This window comes from Miniopterus natalensis, chromosome 16 (genome assembly GCF_054644295.1).
Source record: "Miniopterus natalensis isolate mMinNat1 chromosome 16, mMinNat1.hap1, whole genome shotgun sequence".
NCBI classification, from domain to species: Eukaryota; Metazoa; Chordata; class Mammalia; order Chiroptera; family Miniopteridae; genus Miniopterus; species Miniopterus natalensis.
Genome location: NC_142096.1, coordinates 33,471,131 through 33,491,391, shown reverse-complemented (window position 1 = coordinate 33,491,391; position 20,261 = coordinate 33,471,131). Strand labels below are relative to the sequence as shown.

Sequence of the window (20,261 nt, the reverse complement as noted above, 5' to 3'; positions counted from 1 at the left end):
TAATAATGGAACTTGAATATATTTACTTTGTATATACTTGGGAAAACATTGTGTGTTTGTCATGACATATTATAGGTGGTATATTGTTACTTGTTGAATAATACCCTACTTTTTAAGGTTATTTTATTGTGTAGAATATTCTATATTAATCAGTAGTATAGGTTTCAAAAATCAAGGTATTTAGTATATCATCAAGGGAGATTAATTAAGGAGCATAACACAATCGTTGTAATACATTGCTTTAAAAATATAATTTTACTATTTTTAAAGTATATCTAGGCCTATTTGAACATTTCCTTTTCCGCTATCAGTGTTCATTTGTATAAATTTCTTAAGTCACCTCGGGTTGCCATCTTAAAGAAGAGTAGCTATATTTTTGAATTTTTAAAAAAATATGTTTTTATTGATTTTTAGAGAGAGAGGAAGAGAGAAGAAGAGAGAGAGAAACATCCATCTGCTGCCCCCCACACTCACCCCTACCCAGAATCAAGTCCACAACCTGGGCATTTGCTGTGACCCGAATCAAAGTAGTGACTATTCGGTGTGCAGGACAACACTCAACCAACTGAGCCATACGGTCCAGGGCTATTTTTGAAATTTTTAAAACTGCAGTTAATGTAAACAGGCTTATTATGTAGATGCAAGGACTTAAAAAACAAAAAACTGAAAAGCAAATATTTATTCAGGATTATAGAGTCAATGGCAGGCTTGTAACTAAGCTCGGTTTTGTTTTCTAGCCTTGTATTTAATCCATACCAAGTAATATTTTCTGTATGGATGATATAAGTCCATTAACCAAAAGATAATTTATGAATAAACTCCAATATTTTCCCAACGTTGTAAATCTGCTGGTGTTTTCTTCATTGTAATAAAAAAAGAACTCATGCTATAGTAACTAATTCTTGTCCCACACCCCTTTTTTCCCCTTTAGAAAAGTTGGAAGCTGAGCCACCCACTCCAGGACAGCTGAGATATGGTAATGGTTCTATAATTGTTAAATATTGTGCATCTATATTTTGGACTTGAAATAACTATATCATTTATTGATAGTACAAAAGAGCCAATAAATTAAATCTTTCTAGATGGAGTTTGTTATCCTATCTATTATACCAAAGCAAAAAATTTATAAACTCAGTTTAAGACATCTTACAGTATTATGGCATTTCTAAGATTGTTAACCATATCTATTATTGTTTAAATATTTTACCATCTAGAAATAGAATTATACTTATCATAGAGATTTCCTTAATTCTCAGAAAAAGGGATATATTTACTGTAGTTTGGATTTAAGTCAAGCAATTGCCAAACTAGAATTACTAGGCTCAAGGCTGGGTAGAACTGTTCTCTGGTGGAGAAAATACTTCTGGCTTGCTACTTCTAGTAATGAAGACAGTGAAGTTCATTTAAAATCACCAGGAGGAAGAACCTTACAATGCTGCTGTCTTTATTATGATAGGAATAAATATTCAAAAGCTAACACTGAACTAATGCAAAACAGCTTGGGAGCTTATTATGAAGACAGTGAAAGAAGAGAATTATTTATAGTGCAGTAAATTTGAGTAGGTTTTTAAGTTAAAGCTAAGTACTAGAGCGATTTGCTAATAACTGCTGAGTTATAGAATAGTATTTCCCAAAGGAAATTGAAGAAATTACAAATTGGAAGGAGATCATTACATACTGGATGGAGAGCAAACGTATAATTTTTTAAAAACTTATTTAGTAGTTCTTTTTTCTCTCAGAAGTAGAATGTAATTTATGTTAGAAATAACTAACTTTTCCCAAATACTAAAGCAATTTAAGAATTCTTTAAGACTTCTCCAGGTAATCTTTCCTGATTCTCCTAGCTTATATTCATACAATCTATATCCATAGCACTGTATAATACTATTATCATTTTTTTGGTCATATTGAAATTAACTGTTTATATAGGTCTGTTATCATACTCAAACATCTTGAAGGCTGGTAACCGAATCTCATTTATCTTTGTATCTCAAGTGCCCAGTGGAGTATCCAGTACATGTTTATTTAACTTTTTAAATAAAGGAAAATTGTATTTTTTCCTTTGCGTTGAAAATAAAATTTTTATTATAGGTCACATTGATTTAGGTCTGAACATAAAAATTTATATTTTTAGTTCAAAATTACTATTATAGCAGTGTGCCTTGGTTTTATTGACCAAGTTTTCACTAATAGCAATTAATCTAATCTTAGTTTAATAGCTTTAACACCTAATTTTAAGATATTTGTAACTGGCCAGTTTTAGAGGTGCCAAAATGTTAAGTAATCCCAAAGGTTTCTAGTTACTTTGCCACATTTACATTTCAAAGACAACTAAGAAGATGACTTTGGAGACACCTCTCCAGCACTATATTTAAGTAGCTTTTCTTCACTGTTTCATTTAGTAAATTTAAAAAATTTCATTATATTCTTTTGACCTATAAAATTTGTATTATATTTTTTGAAAGTTGAGATTGCGTATATGTTTTGGCTGCTTATTATAAAATTTTGACTGTCCAGTAGTTAAGCAACTAGATTTAGGCAAAAAGTCACAGAAATAGGACTAGACTCTTTAATTGAAAAATCCCATTTCATTATGTCCTATTTCTTTTTATCATCTTTAATAGCATTTAAAATAATATTCTTTATAATTAAAAAGGTGTTGCTTTTTATCTCGGAAATTCTTGCTTGATAAGAAATCTGAAATGACCTAGAATATATACTATTTTCCCTTGATCTTAGTCTTTGCTAGTGGTTGTGGGTAGAAGTGTTTTTTGTTTTTTTTTGTAGCCTTTTTGGACTGTTTATTAGCCTTTCCTGATTGGCTCATTATAGTAACATCAAACTTTCATAATTCCTGGATTATACAGGGGTTGGCAAAAGTAGGTTTACAGTTTTTCATATGGAAAAATATATAATACAAGAATAAATAATAATACAAGGATTAAACTCTGTGTTTTGCATGCTTACAACTGCAAACCTACTTTTGCCCATCCCAGTATTTTAATTATACTATCTGTGGATATTACTGCATAAAAAAAGACTCTAAAGTCACTGAAACTGAATACGTAACTAACTGGTTTAAGGGACTTTATTTTTTGGATCTGGTATAAAACTCAGAGCTTTGATGTTTTCCTAAAAAAAAGTCCTCAGTTGAACTGATGTTGACTATACCTTGGCAGCTTTATAGATTAATTAGAATAAAGTCTTTTAACTGTCTCTAGCTTTTAATCTGTTTCACAGTCTGCCTTCAATTCTCTCAACCTGGAATTCTCTTCCTTTCCAGGTTAGTGGTCCTCAACTTAATTAACTAATGTTTATTGAGCATCTCTATGCACTAGGCATTCTGCAATTTGCTGAAGAGGCAAATATGAAAAGAAATGAGGTTAAATGTATAAAAAATATATAGATATTAGTTCTTTCTAGTTACGCCTCTATTACCTCAGGTTATTCATATTGTGTACTAGATAGATGAGGTAAAGTGTGCCTTTTAGGAAGAGGCCAAGTTACATTTTGATTAAATAACATATTGTTTGTTTATAGTCTGTGAAAGCATTCAGGGATACTAATGCATTGTCAGGGGGAAAAGATTTTTGCATGTAGATGTCTAATATGGATGAGATAATCACATTTTTCTAATATTTGTTTAAAAAATTATTTACTGAGTAAAAGTGACCACATAGCTTCCCTGAAATATGATTCAGGGAATTTTTTATTATTTCTAATGTGGAGATCAGTTTTATGGTATCAGGCTTTAGATATAAGAGAGAAACAGATTGATGCCAATATCAATTAAACAGGTAAAACATGGTTTTTATAATATTTATTATTTGTTCTGCCATTAACTGTGTGTAATTGTGTGTGTTGCCAGTAAGAAAACACAAAAGCCTAACACAACTGTTTTTACATGTTACGTGTTTTTTATTTTTTATTTTTGTTCAGTATAGCTTCTACTGAGTAACTTATAGCAGGAGCAGAATCTTTTGGCTATGGGGAATGGAAAGCAAATTCCAAAGCTTATCAAATCTATTTAGGAGACTTTAATCATATGGTCTATTTTTGTCATTTTAAAAATATAGAAATATTAAAATATATTTTTCTGTTTTTGATGTTTTTCAGTATTCATCCACAATGCGATACCTTTCGTAGGGTTTGGCTTTTTGGATAATGCAATTATGATTGTTGCAGTAAGTTCTTTCTCTTACCCCTTCTGTTTTTAGTTAATAAAGAGATTTATGTGGTCTAAATTTTTCTAATAATTTGCATGTTGTAGCTATAAAGTTTTAAATAACATAATGAATGAAGCTACTTTTTTACTATATTTTATGTTAATTAGACCATAGCTCAATTTTAAAACATCATGTGTAGTAATCATGAAGACTTAGGTAATGCGTTGACAATAATAAACACATATTTATTGAGTCTATGTTATCCTGTTCTGGTTTCAACCATCTTATTAAAGAAAAATGTATGTTAAATTTTCTTACATTCTTTAATTGTATCAGCAGTTCACATCACATGTATGTTATTTTATTAGTTCCTTGTTCAGTTTTCCCATGCAAAAATGTTTTAAAGGGTGTTTTGATACAGTCTATCCATTTAACTGGGAGATGTTTTACATTTCAATTCAGATCACTGTGAATATAAACCCCTTCTGTCTTTGTTCCATTGTAATGTTAAAAAGATTTTCCTTTCTCATGATCATTTTAATGTAAGGGTGTTCTTTAAAAGTTAGTCTCAGAGATGGCTGATGTACCTTTTTCACTGTATGTGATACCTTTTGTTAATGGATACCGGTATTGGATTTAGATTCTAAAGTCAGAAGTAACTCCGTGATTAAAATGCAACTATTTTGAAACTACCTAGTGCTCTACCCACTTCTCTTCACTGACTCTAACTTTAATAAAATTCTATAAATTCTAGCTGTTGTGTATGAGACTGTTAAAAAAAAAGTAATGATTTTTGGATTATTGAATGTGAGGAAAATACATATGAGAGATGCAAGGTTTGGTTTGTTTTTTTGTGGGGGGTTTTTGGTGTTTTGGAGGTCACATGTGCTATGATGGACATAAATAGAATATTTGGTTTCAAAATAGGGATAAAAGGATAATTTACACTGTGTAGATTACAGAATTTGCTTAAAGAATATCTTGATTCATTCAAGAATGTCTTGGGAGTTTTTTGCTGTATATTCCCATTTTATGTCCAGACTGATGGGAATCAGATATCCAGAAAGTCGGTCCATTCCCCTGGTTGAGGAACCTGACTGGGTGCACACAGCAGGAAGGCGTTCTACTTCATAAATAGTCACAGGAGATACTCTAACATGCACACAACTTGAAGGTGATAACACCTGTTGGATAATTCTTTCGCAGAGTAGTCTGGCAAAAGCCTCTAAAATACTATTTCAAAATGCTGGTTTTTGAACTGATTTCAACATTTTCCTAATATGTACATAAGGATCAAATTAGCCAGTTTATATGTCTGTGAATGTGAGACACTTATTCAACCATTTAGAACTACACTGTCTTTCCTGAAAGTACTAAAATCTGAGTTGGTTAGATTATTTAAATAGTTAATGTAAGTCAGATCTAATTGTAATGAAAACCTCGTCATGATGAATTTATAAGCCATAGTTAAGACTTGATGTGTTTCTTGAATAGATTGTCTGAATTAAAGTCTCTCTGTGGCAAATACTCTTTCAATTTTACATGGCTCAGTATTTGAGATTATTTTTATTAACAGCCTCTAGCCCCCCTACTGCCATCTTAATAGTCTTTCTTTTTTTCACCTCCATAAGGCAGACCTTAGATATTCAAATGTCGAAAGACTAACCTGGCTACAGGGAAGTGTTGAGATGATATTTGCATAAAGAGGGGCTCAGGGAGACTTTGAGGAGAGTTCAGAATAGGGAAAGCTTTTAAGTTCAGAATGGGTAGCTTTTAAGTTCCTGAGGATAAGACCTTCACCATAGGGTTTTATAAGTATCTAAAGTAGCATGTATGTGTTTAAATAGAGCTACCAACAAAACAAAACACCCACATCCTAGAGTTAAATTATTGTAATATTGTTCTCTATTTTGTGCAGCTCAGGCCTGCTTCTCATTATAAGTGACAGTGAACTACTTTTGCAGGCCCCAGATGGTTGAGTCTAATTTAGTAATATTTGTTTTTCTAGTTTACATTGAAATCCATTTTTAGGGACTTAATTACCAGGTTATCATTTATATAATGCTAAAGTAAATATTTAAATCATTGGCTTCAATACCTGATTGAGAGTAATAGGTGTGGCAAAAATATTTTCCTGTAATAATTGCAAACTAATTCAGGGACAGTGAAATTTTCCAAAGAGGCTTAGTAATACACTGTTGAAATTAAAATACATAAATAATATAACTATAGAATCTATGAAAAGGGAAACAGTGGTCATTATTATCATAAGAGTTTTTAAAAATTTATCTTTATTGTTGAGGGTATTACAGATGCCCCCCCTTTTTCCTTTATTACCCCTCCACCCCACTCCTGCCCCTTCCCCATAAGAAAACTTTTTACTTTTTATTTATTTATTTATTTTAAAATATGTTTTTATTGATTTCAGAGAGGAAGGGAGAGGGACAGAGAGATAGAAACATCAGTGATGAGAATCATTGGTCGCCTGCCTTCTGCATGTCCCCTACTGGGAATCAAGCCTGCAACCTAGGCAGGTGCCCTGACCAGGAATCAAACCATAACCTACTGGTTCATGGGTTGATGCTCAACCACTGAGCCACAACAGCTGGGCTTTTTACCTTTTTTAAAAAACACTGATTGCCTTCTAACATTGTGGGACAGCTATGTCTGCTTTAAGATAGTAGGTTAAGAAGATATTTGATTCTGCTTTTCTGTCATGCCATAGACATTTGATAGTTTCTTCTTCCGGGTAGGTGTATTCTCTGGGCTGCTGCTGCCCTAGTTGTAGTAATAAAAACAAAGTCATATACAGTGGTACCTCGGTTTTCGAATGTCTCTGTTGGCGAACATTTCGGTTAATGAACACCATAAACCCGGAAGGAAACGCTTCCATTTTCTAACACACCTGGAAGTCGAACATGCCACGCGGCTTCCGCTGAGGGCAAGATCCTGAGGCCCAGCTGTTGGCTGTGGATCCCTCGGTTTTCAAATGTTTCAGAACTCGAACGGTCTTCTGGAACGGATTACATTAAAAAACCGAGGTACCACCGTATAACTCCTTGTAATAGATTTGACCTTTATTGTTGCTGCTAATCCTATTAAGCTTTTGGTTTTATAGATTTTTATTATATTTTTGTTATTGGGATTTTTTTGTAACTTAGTGGGGTTTTGGATTATTTTTCTTGCAATTTAATTAGAATAACATTTATTAGAATTCTAGAGTAGATTATAATTATACTCAGGTGATGAACCAGGTAACCTTTAAGACAACTAGTGTTAAATTTGTTTATAATTTCTAACTCACCTGTTAACATGAAATTTGATGTAACTATGGGAAAAAGTAAGTTATATGAGGCTTTTTATGCTATTAGAAGGACCGTCAGGTTCCTTAAATTTAATCAAGTGATTAAATACTTAAGTACTTGTTAAATACATGTATTGCAAATAGATTCTTCTTGGGCCATTTCTAATGATTCGTTGCTGTTAAAGAAGCTGCATTTATTTTTCATGGGCTGTAACTGTCAGGTACTTATCTTCTATATTAAAGCTCCAGTGTTTTGTTGTTTTTGTATCCATATATAAAGATACACATCTATATTTTTTGTGCCTGTTCTTTTTTTCCCTTCTTCGGAAATCTCTTTCTTTGGATACCTTTACAACCTTGTAATTTTAAGTACCTGGGAGACTTTTGTGCATCAGGCTGTTTGGACCATAGTCTATAAAAATTGATTTTAAAGAGGTGGAACCAAAGGCCTAGGGGAAAGAAAATTGAGGAAAACTTAACTCAGCTTCTTTTCAGTTTTATAAATAATTGATTAATGCAATATTTCTACATACCAGATGAGGCATTCTTTTTTCCCTTTCTCTCCACAAATATCGTTGAAATTTTAAAAAAGTGTCAAGCATTAGTATTCAAAAGGGCTTTTGAAAATTAAGTCCATTAATGGCAGCATTGCCCAAGGATTAGAACTGAACTAGCACAGTATCTAAGAAATTACATAGATTTCTTCTTTAGTCTATGTAATAACCCATTAGTATAGTTTAATCTTCTTCAGTTCCTTCTCTTTAAAGTAGAAGTAAAAATATGTGCTCCTCTTTTCTTCAGAGGAATGAAATCCTAGATGTAGAAAGTCTTAAACTCTCTCAATAAATAAATGCACTGGAAATACAACAGAGCCTCATTTTTGCTGTAGCTCTATTGTGTTAAAGGCTGTTGTTACTTATAAATTAATCAGATAGTCCCACCACTTAATGATTAAAGAACTAAGTGTTATCAGGATAATTTTTGGAGTTTATGATATTTTGAGTCCCTAGAAACTGGTTTAGTCTGTCTTTTCAATCTTTTATAGTATAAATAACAATAGTATAGATGTAGCATTCAGAATTTAAAATTTAGGTGAGTTTGTCGACTTCATGCTCAAAGAGCTTTAAAGAACCTTTTTCTGTAGTAGGAAAATATAAATCCTAGATTTTTAATGATGAATTGTATTGTACATGTGTTGCTATTTTTTATTTTTCTGAAAGCCTAATTTTAATGAAGAAAATATTGGTATTATTGCATATTGCATATACTTAATAATTAAGTGAATTACTGCATTATATGTGCATATTTCTGCATATTTTTGTATATAATTTTGCTGCAATAACATGTTTGACTACGTTATCTGTTTTTATTAGTGCTTTGTTACTTTATAATCACTAGAGCTTTAATATTTTAAGATTAATTTCTTTAATCATTTTTCAGGGAACCCATATTGAGATGTCTATTGGAATTATTTTGGGAATTTCAACTATGGCAGGTATTTAATAATAATAATAATAATATTCTATTGGCTGTATATTTAAAAAACATTTCAGTAGGTTAAGTGTAGAAGAGGATAATTTATTTAAAAGAGTTTACTCACTGAAATTTCTGCTAGTTTATCTCTATAATCCTAGTCCTTTAATTCTCAATTTTGTGTATGTAACACAAAATTTCTGAGAAATTTTAGGCACTTTATATTAGTTAATGAGTGATAATAATCTACTATATTGACTATGTTAAAGCAAAGTTTTTCTTTTAATTACTAGTCACCTTGAAATCTTTCTGCCCCTTTTCTCTATTAAATTATTTATTTTCGAGTTGGGTAGAAAAATCAAAGAAGGAAATACAAGATGGAAAATTTAATTTGCTTCTATCTTCTTCTTTCCTTCCAATTAACACTCTATTCTTCATGATGGTGAAATTTGGGGATAGTTCTGTGTTCTGTGTATTACATGGAGCACATAAATAGATGAGTTAATGAAAGAGACATTTCTTCTCATTGATTTCCTTGAATTTCAGAGCTATCCGTATGGCTTTACTTTTTTCTAAATATCCAAATTCCCTTTACCAAATATTATCTGAAAGTTACAACTCCAAAATATTATACACATAATTTAATATTGAAACCATAATGGAAACTGGCTGCCACAACAGAAAAAAACCTACTCCTTGATGGAGGTAGAATACTATAATCTCAGAAGAATTGCATTCTATTATGAAATCTTGAGATTCAGAGCTATCCAGTGAGTTACTTTGGATACAATTGTTGTAGTTTGAGAAACGTGCTGACACTTCCAGACCAGTGTTTTATTAATTACAGAGCGATGTATTATAATGATTTTTATGATTTCCATGTAACAATTCACTTGTCCATTTTCCACTTTTTTAGCTGCTGCTTTGGGAAATCTTGTGTCAGATTTAGCTGGTCTTGGGTAGGTCCATTCATTTATTCATTTGTGCATGTGTGTACTTACTTGCTCTCTTTTCTCCATTCTCCTGTAATTGAGAAGGCAAAAAAAAAAAAAAAAAAAAGACATTTATTTTCGTGTGTGTTTTCGAACTAGATTTTAAAATCTCTAAATCAGTAGTGCTAAATCTTTGGTGCACATCAAATATAGATGCCTAGGTCGCACCCCAGTCATACAGAATTAATGGGGCCTTGACATTTGTATTTAATATGTTCTCAAGAAATTCTGACACATGCAAAATTTTTTTCTAAAACTATCATAATGTAAGTAAAGTATTCATATGTATGTATTTTATAGACATTTCCAAAGCTGAGACAGGATTAAAAGTAAGAACCCCAATCGTTACTCTACCCCACCCTCCTCCTACTAAGCCCAGAAATAAGAGAGATGGCTCAAAGGTGAGGATACTGACTGGGCATGTTTTTTCTAGAGAAAAGTTTCAAAAAGAATAATGGCCAAAGCATACATGTGTTTGGCCAGTTTTTGCTCTTTTTACTCCCTGTGGCAGGAATGATGAAACTGAGGATATCTACTTTAGAAAGGCCAGTTTTCTCTCCTTGTACTTCTGCACTCGCTCTTCCAAGCAGCAAATGTCCTGGGCTGCTTCCTGAGCTTGGGAAGCCTGGGGAGTATAAATTAGTCTAAGTTGACATTAATTATACTGATAAACATACTCTCTTACTCAATCTTTGGTTTTGTTTCTTCCTTCCTTGGTTCATTGGAGTGGTAAGTTTTGAAATTTGGATTTGGAACTAATAGAAGTCTACTTAGCCTTATAAACTAGGCAAAGGCAGCTTTAAACTGATCTAACCCAGGATATTAGACTTTTACACTGGAATTGGGGCCAAAGCTACTGTTAAAAATAGTTTCTTTGCTTTGGGGTCAAGGCAGAAATTTTATAGTCCTGGAATTTCTGGTGTAAATCTGTAATGATATCACCCCTCAAACATTTCATTTCCCAGTTTCCAAGTTTAAGGTTAGTAACGATATTATAGCTGCTGTGAGTTTTCTGTATTTGATAGAACTAAGTGATCTAATAGATTTTGAGGCCATTTAGCTTTAGATTGCATCATAAAACAGTTATTTTGGCTAGAGAGAAAGATTTTGTTGGGATACTTTAAGAACTATTCCTTCTTTCCCTTTAAAAAATATCGTTAAATAACAAATACCACATTTTATTGGTTCTTAGATGCACAGTTTTTTAGATTTAATGTATCTAACATTGGGATCCATCTCATAATTGATGGTATGCATAGTTTAATTGGAAATTTTTCTACAGTTCATAAAGTAAGATTGTATCCAATAAGTGAAGTTAACTTAGAATTGATAAATACTTGAGATTGCTCTGAAGTTTCTAGTTTCTAGGCTGGTTTTCTTATATCTATCTGATAAATTTTGGAAATTTTCACTTTCTGATGACAGTTATTAATTTATATCATATATTAAAGTGCTTTACTTTGAATTTAGAATAAGTGTATAAAGTGTAATTGTTGTAAAAAATTTTCTGTACCTTGAATCAGTCTTTTAAAAGTAATGGTAGAGAATAAGCTCTCTAAGTCAATTAGTTTACCTTTATATTAAATATGGTAATATGAAAATAGTTTTAAACTGGATATGTTTGTACACAATAAAAAATGAAAGTTTAAGAAAATGTTTACACCATTTCTAGAGTGCCAATTAATTACAGGTATAAAACTATCAAGTTTCTCTTTGTAATAATTAGTTTACTGTCTGAGGACATTTGTATGTCTCTTTAACAACTTATATTCTGTCCTCATGTATTTTTAAAGACTAGCAGGCTATGTTGAAGCTTTGGCTGCCAGATTAGGCCTCTCAATTCCTGATCTCACACCAAAGCAAGTTGACATGTGGCAAACGCGTGTTAGTACACATTTGGTAAGTACTTTATATGGCTTATGATAATGAATTTGGGTAGCCAGAGCAAGTTCAGTCCCTTGAGAAATTTGAGACTAAAATTGATTTGAGTGGAGTTTTTAGCACAAATTGTCCAAGCCTTGGCAGTTCTCAGAGGAAGAGTAATTTTTTTTATTGACTTATACTTTGTAGGTGTACTTGATTTTTAAAAAATTCTTCATATGATTCAGTTAATCTTGAGGTATCAGTTATATGCTAGACATAAAATGAATATAAACTATAGTTCTTTGGAGAGTTGTTTAGGTAAAGAACAAGACATTTAAACAAATTATAATTTAGTGTGATGTATGCAGTAATAGAATTATACAATAGATATATCAATAGCATAAGTATAAGAATTAACATTTTGTGGGGAGAAGTTTCTTTTTAAGGGGAGATTTCTTGGTGATTATTAGATCTAAAGCTGATTTTTAAAAATTATTGGTGAGACATTTACTAGGTGAACAAGAGAATTCCAAGTATTGGAATTGAATAGCCAGTAGAAAAGCATGATAAAAACAGGGTGTGTTCAGAAGAATATAAGAAATTAGTAATTGCTGAGATATAATATGTAGTAGTTGTAGATAGAAGCAGTAGTGGGAAACGGCATTGGAGATGTAAGAATGGATCAGACAGGAAAGGCATTTTTCTGTGGATGTATAAACTGTGCTGAGGAGCTTGAACCTCGTACCTAGGTGATGGAGTGCTATTTAAAATAGAAAGGAAACTGGGTGGGTCACAGTGCTACCACTTAAGTCAAGAAGAGAGGAGGAAGAACTTTGTAAGGGAAGAGAATAGGTTTTGTTTTGGACATGTTCAACCTGAGATGTTAGTAGAACGATCAAGTGATGATACCTTGTAGGCATTTGGATTAAAGGTCAAGAGTTGGAGGGTCTGAATTAGAGATGGAGGTGTAATCATTCATTCACTCATTCAACAAATATTTATTGTTTGCCTACTATATGCAGGGTACAGATCTAGGAGTTCTGAATATATTGGTTAGCAAAACAAGATCTTTTTTCTGGTGGATCTTACTTTCTAGCAGTGTGAGGAGAGAGAAACAATTTTAAAATCTGACAAGTAAAATATTTAGTATATTAGAAGTTCACAGTGTTATGGGAAATTAAAGAAAAAAAGAAAGCTGAGCAGAGTAAAAGAGATTGGGAGTGCTAGGATGGAGACAAATTGCAGTATTAAATAGGAGGGTCACTACAGGCTTCACTGAAAAGGTCGGTGATGGTTAAAACTGTGTGAAAAGGGGATTGTATAGGGTGGTGGTTCTCTAAGTGCAATGCTAGGACCTGCAGGATCAACGTTACCTGGAAACTTATTAGATATGCAAATTCTCAGGCTGTACCTTAGACCTATCAATCGGTGCATAAAAAATTATATGTGTGTGTGTCCATATCCTGCAATTTGTAGATAAATTGAAGTGAGACTAGCTAGTTAATATCAATCAGCCAGAGTTGTTGAGGCGTAAGGATATTCTAGCATTCTAGCAATTTGGCTTAACATTTTAACACAACAGTTGGGGTCAAGAGAAGATTATTTTCCTGGGGTCTCCTTTTCTCACATAATTGATAATTCTGTTTCTGTCTATATTATAAGCAGGTCCACTTCCCCCCTCTTCTATAACAAAAGCACCTCAAATACTAAACTGTCACATATATATACACACACACACACACACACACACACAAACACACACACACATACACACACACATACTTGTGAGTGTGTTTTTTGATAAAATCATAAGCATATGAATTCTGTTCCTTAGTTGTTGACTCTGCTTTTTATGTGTTAGGATCAAATCTTCTATTTTGTAACATAGCATTTGGGTATAAACAGCCTGTAGTGGTTGAAGTTAGTGATCAGCCATCTAGTTATGACATAAGCTAACTCTGAAATTTAGAATCAATAAAATAGAATCAATGCCAATGCATATGCAGGTTCTAACTGACATACCTTGTATTTTAAAACTCCATTTGTAATGTGGTTGTTTGAAACTCTGAAAATATTTTCTTGCAGAACAATTTTACAAATGTACTCAAGTCCTTGGTTAGTTCCAGTATAGTTAACTATAGTACCTAGTATCATAAGACCCAAAAATAATATATATAAGTAACTGTTCTTACAATGGAAAAATAGGTTTCAGGTCCTTGATCAGGGAGCCAGGAAAGGATACCCCATTTCTTTCCTACTTCTCTGCCCTGTTGACTTTGTGCCCCACTGAGATAATTGTGTTGGAACTCATTGACTGGCATTCCTAAAGTGAGGGGGAAGAAAGCCTTGGTTTTCATGGATGATAGTAACAGGCATTCTAACCGAATGGGTGGGAAGTGGAAGTGGAGTCTATTAGCAATGGTCATTTCATGTATATGGGGAACTCAGGAATCTAAAATAGAATACAGTCTCTGTAAGTATGTATAAGTAAATACAAACATTATCTAAGGTCAAAATAAGAATCTAGGTGAGGGTTTTTCTTCTCTTCTGACATTAAAGTATATGTACAATATTTAATAAGTGTTTTCTACTTGAATGTTTCTTTGATGTTATTTGTATGGCAATTTGATAAAAGAATTTTCCTGGTTGCTTTGAACTTTAAATATCATTTGTTCTAGAATATTTTTGTAGCTTATTTTTATATTTAAGTTACTATTATCAAAAGACATGCAGTCACAGTTGAATTTTATAGTACGTAGTAATTGTTTATTACAGATACTTAAGCAAGGATTCCTTTTACATGGGTAAAATAACTTTCAAAAAATGTTTTCTTTTGTTTCCTTAGGGCAAAGCTGTTGGGGTGACTATTGGCTGCATTCTAGGAATGTTTCCTTTGATTTTCTTGGGAGTAGGTGAAGAAGATGAAAAACTGGAAAAGAAAAATTAACCCTCTTAGAGTAACCCATAAAAGATGTAAACTAATGTACCTCAGTTATTAAATATGCTGTCACAACATTTAGGAATTAAGACAGTCACAGTGTATAGATATGGGATCAAATAATTCAGCATGTATTATGGAAAACACTAACTTATTGTGGCTTGGTTTTCTTAGGACATCTTTTTTAAAAAAACTGTTTAGTATCATTTCATGTAAATTGTTGAAATGCTTTTTCATCAATGGCAGTCAACATTTTACCTTTTCCTTCTCTTTCTTAATATATCCAAATATCATTTAAGTATCAGTCATTGATGTATTGTACTGACTTGGGGTTTGCGTATTTGTTACTTAACGTGTATATGCATGAAAACATTTTCTGTTGTGTTCCCTGTAGTTACAACTCAACCTTAAGATTTTTCCGAATTATGTAAGATGTTTATTATCAGTTGAAGATTTTTTACTCTCTTTCTGGCAACATCAATTTTGTACTGTTTCACAGTAAACATTCACAATCATATAATTTTAGTAATTTTTATTTATTCCCACATCTGTTCAAAACAGGGGCAGACTTTAAGGATTTTAAGTTTCTGTTACTCCTTTTCATTTCCTGTCTCAAGTGCCAGAGGTCAATCAGAATGAGCAATTCTGTGGTCTTCCTACTACATAAAATCATATATCTTAAGTATATTATTTCAAATTGACTTTTTTACTTTTAATTTCTCAATTTTTCATAATTACATGGTGGTGTTTGACTCCTGAGAGGAAGAAAATTATTATTTTCAGGTCTTTTTAATGGTGATTGTGGAATTAGAGTGAACTAAGGGGTTGGACATGACACTTGAAAATTTAGAGGCTAAAAGAGTTTTTTTAGAGAAATAAAAAATGGGAACTGTCAAGAAGGTTTATGGTATCAAGTGGTGAAGCTGAAAGGATGTTTGTAAGGTTAATTAGATACAATTTATATTGTTCAGGAAGGGTTTTTTCCTCCAAAATGTCTTCTCATCTGAATTGAATGAGTCTGAGTACTTCCTACTCGTAATCCTGATTTTGAATCTTGTTTAATGAATTTTATTTCTGGATAACTTCTTTTGAAGTGAGATATAAATATTTTATGTTTTGGGGTTTGCTATATATAGTCTAATAGTCAAAAGTTACATGAATTGAAATGTTTTCTCCCTTTTTGGATCTTTTTTCTTCTTTTGTGGTATTTAAATCAGATTCTAGGTGGAAGTTATTTATTTCCATTCTTGTATATCTGACTTAAGTATATCTGTATAGGAATCATAAATTTTAATTTTATGAACCCTTAAAGTTTGTTAGCTTGTGACCTGTTACACATACTAAAAAGTTATTCTTACTTGTAAGAGTAATTAAACACATCATGGAGAGAAAAACTGAAACTAAAATTACTGCTTGGGCCACTGAAATTATTAATGTTGGTAAATAGATGCAAAAGAAGGGAAACTTATAAGATAGCTGTATTTACAGCTATAACTATATATTTAAAATTTTTATTTGCAAATATTTACTTTGAGCTATTTTTTCCTGAGGAGCCAATTTTCCCCACAAGGCAATTTATCGTAAATTCTCTTCAGTGCACTTCAAAATAATTTAGTGCTATCCTTTAAGCATAGATTTTTGAAGGAAAAAAATAATAAAACAAAAGATAAATACATACCATTCTTAATATGTACAAATAGTATCATAGTCTCTTTGGTCAAATTAGAATTAATAGAACTTGCTATCTTAAGCAGAATTGTGGTTTGTATCTTCCACGTAATACCATACACACACCAAAAATTTTTTATTATTTCAGATGAGAGGATTAGAGTGCTCATTAAAAAAATTTTTTTTGGTAAATGTTTATGTGCTTTTGTCCCTCCCTAACTTATATATTGCCAGTCCTTTCTGTTTTCAAAAAAAGCATTTTATTGTGGTGCTTAAATTTTTTTATTAATTAAATCCCATATCCAGAAACTTTGCCTTTGAGTTTAGAAAGGGCTTTTGATTACTGTTGTGTGTGTTTTTGGTTTTTTTCCTGTTGAAAATAACCCAGTCCTACAGAATCTTTCAGTTTAGCTGAACATCTGCAAAATTATTTAAGGTGTCAAAACATGTAACAGAAAATCTTCATATTGAAAGATATTTTAATTTATGGACACAATAAACATTTGCATCATTCAGGTAATTACTTTTCAAAAATGGCACCCTTAACCTAAGATACACATTTTTCAAGATCTTTGCGTTTTGCATAAAGTGATTTCTGAAAAATGGTTCCCCTTAAGTTAATTACTTTATGTAACCATTATTTTATGTTACTTGTTACAAAGAACCTTATTTCAGATTGGAACTGGAATTCTTATTTCTATATTAGCTATTTCTTTATTGGGAGCACTATAACTGTGGTTAAATGCAACATGAGCTACATTTTAGTACTGTTCATTTAAATTCATGTCATCTGTGTATTATGATTTATTGACTTCTTGATGCATGTAAATTGGGTGCATTTTGTTGCCACTGTATGTTAAATGGTGACCAATGTTTTTACGAAAGAATTGAACAAAAAAAAAATCTTTTAAGAAATTTGGAATGTGGTTTTGATTTTGAAATTTGATTTTCTTCCTTATCTTGGAAGGCCTTGGTTATTGTGTCGCTAAAGGAAATTGGATTAATAGATGCAGATTTGTTACAGGGTTGTAGCAATGTCATTGAGACAGTAAAATGGAACTATTTATCACCTCACGGAAACCCACACTTGAGATACAACATTACAGATTATGAGAGAAGCATGATCCCATATGGAGATAATTTATCTTTAAGGGGATGTCAAAAAACGTTAGAAAGATTGGCATAAATGACACTGATGGACATTTACAGCAGCGATATCCAAGCCTTCTATATAATAATGCCTTATTTACTTTGCTCCTTTTCTCTCTTACTGCTTTAGTTACATTTGTTGTTATTGGTCTATTTAGATTTTCTGATTCTTCCTGAGTCAGTTTTGGAAGAGTGTGTGTTTCTAGGAATTTGTCCATTTCACCCAGGTTGCCCAATTTGTTGACATCTAGTTATTTGTAATATTTTATTACAATCCTTTGTATTTCTGTGGTGTCAGTTGTTACTTCACCTCTTTCATTTCTGATTTTATTTATTTGGGTCCTTTCTCTATTTGTTGAAGAGTCTGGCTAGTGGTTCTTCAATCTTGTGTATCTTTTCAAAGAACCAACTCTTGGTTTCATTGATCTTTTGTATTGTTTTTTTAGTTTCTATGTCATTTATTTCCTTTATGATCCTTATTATTTCCTTGCTTCTACTTACTCTGGTTTTTCTTGTTTTTCAGTTTCTAATTCTTTTAGTTGTAGGGTTAGATAGCTTATTAGAGATTTTTCTTGTTTCTTGAGGTAGCTCTGTAGTGCTATGAACTTCCCTCTCAGGACTGCTTTTGTGATGTCTCATAGATTTTGGATTGTGTGTTTATTTTCATTTGTTTCCAGAAATTTTTTATTTCTTTCTTGATCTCATTGGTAACCCATTCATTATTTAATAACATGCTATGTAGCCTCCATGTGTTTGAATGTTTTTGAGTGTTTTGTTGTAGTTGATTTCTAGTTTCATGCCATTGTGATCCGAGAAGATGCTTGATATGATTTCAGTCTTCTTGAACTTGTAGAGACTTGTTTTGTGTCCTAACATGTAGTCTATCTTTGAGAATATCCCATGTGCACTTGAGAGGAATGTATATTCTGCAGCTTTGGGGTGAAATGTTCTGTAAATGTCAATTAAATCCATCTCATCTAGTGAGCCATTTAGAGTCACTGTTTCCTTGTTGATTTTTTGTCTGGAAGATCTATCCAGTGAAGTCAGTGGGGTGTTGAAGTCCCCTACTGTGACTGTGTTACTGTTCATCTCTCCCTTATAGTCCTCCAAGAGTTTTAAAAATATATTTAGGTGCTCCTATGTTGGGTGCATATATGTTTACCAGGGTTATATCCTCTTGTTAGGTTTTTCCCTCTGCTATTGTGTAGTGAAGTTCTTTGTCTCTTATTACGGCATTTGCTTTGAAGTCTGTTTTGTCAGATATGAGTATTGCTAACCTGGCCTTTTTTCGTTTTCCATTTGCATGGAAAAATTTTTTCAATCCCTTCATTCTCATCCTGTGTGAGTCTTTTGTTCTGAGGTCAGTCTCTTGTAGACAGGATATATATGGTCATGTTTTCTTACCCATTCAGCTACCCTATGTCTTTTGACTGGAGCATTTAATCCATTTACATATAAGGTTATTGATAGGTACTTATTTGTTGCCATTTTTATTCTTTATGCCTGTGTTTCTCTCTATTTCTTGTTATTACAGCAGTCCCTTTGACATTTTTTGCAATGCTAGTGACTGCTTTGTCTCTAATTTGCAGCTTCTCAGTTGTATAGACTTCAAATTTTATAGGATTACATTTTGGAGAGGGAGTAGATAACTTAGGGGGTTTGCATTCACAAAGTGAACATTCTGGTGGTTAGTACCCTGCTTTCCATATTTATATTCCCTTGTGAAGAAAATGAAAGTTCTAAACTTCCCTCATTTATTTCAAGCCATTTCTATTTCTAAGTAGTTAGATTTCAAGAGAAATAGTGGATTGTAGAATAGCTCTGCCAAAAGCTTAGTCAGATTTTTTAGTCTTTCCTAGAAATTGTTTCCTAGCCAGTGTTTTGGCTATCTGCTATTAACACAGTACCCTTTGCATGCCATCTGATATTTGGCATGTTTTATAAATACACTAAAAACTCTAGGCTGGATGCCAGCTATATTCAGGTTTTATAATTATATCTTCCTGCAATATTGTTCCTACTCAGACAGCTAATAAATAGTTTAACTAATTTAAATATTCATCATTTTTTTCTGCAAAATTTAGAAATTCAAAATGCAGTTCAGAAAAAAAATATTTTCTGCAGTCACTCCGACCATTGTGTGTGTGTGATGTCCAGTAATGAACCAGATTATGAGGGAGGTGGGTCAGCAGAACCATGAGGTGCAATTCCTTCTCTTGAGGATCTTCTGGTACCAGAGGAAGGACAATCTTTGGTAACTCTGAAAACTCCAGAATTTTGTGATCCTGAGTGACCTACATGGCTCACAATGGTGCTAAGGTCTTGTAATGCATTATATTATAGTTTATTCTTATATAATTCAACATATTGAGCAATAAAGTCATTTTAACATGTTCGTACTAGTTGATCTTTACTCTGCAGGAAGACTTAATGTAAGTAACCTTTTAAATAAAAACATTGAATTATTCCATTTCAGGAAAGATATAAATGAAATACAGCAAAACATCACTTCAATTTAAATTCATGAGTTAGATTCTCCATGATCCCATGACTTCCTGTTGATATCATTAGCACATTGTTTCACATCTCTTGTGTGATATCTCATCACTGAGGCCAAGGCTACATCTACTTCATGTCCTTGGTATTTATTACAGTTCCTTATTACATGTTATCCTTCTTTATGTTTTTTTATTAGCATCAGTATCAAT

The 20,261-nt window shown here is 32.3% G+C and overlaps 1 protein-coding gene across 2 annotated transcripts in view; it reads left to right on the top strand.

Annotated features, from left to right (window-relative positions):
- The window catches only part of TMEM65 (transmembrane protein 65), a 38,929-nt gene extending 18,977 nt beyond the window's left edge, over positions 1 to 19,952 (top strand). For both annotated transcript variants that reach the window (XM_087825476.1, XM_016216053.2), the window contains 6 exons: positions 932 to 976; positions 4,117 to 4,184; positions 8,911 to 8,965; positions 9,860 to 9,902; positions 11,729 to 11,834; positions 14,644 to 19,952. In XM_087825476.1, the coding sequence (XP_087681602.1) occupies positions 932 to 976; positions 4,117 to 4,184; positions 8,911 to 8,965; positions 9,860 to 9,902; positions 11,729 to 11,834; positions 14,644 to 14,745 (419 nt within the window). In that variant the 3' untranslated portion in view covers positions 14,746 to 19,952. The remainder of the gene's footprint in view (positions 1 to 931; positions 977 to 4,116; positions 4,185 to 8,910; positions 8,966 to 9,859; positions 9,903 to 11,728; positions 11,835 to 14,643) is intronic.
- The last annotated feature ends 309 nt before the right edge of the window (positions 19,953 to 20,261 follow it).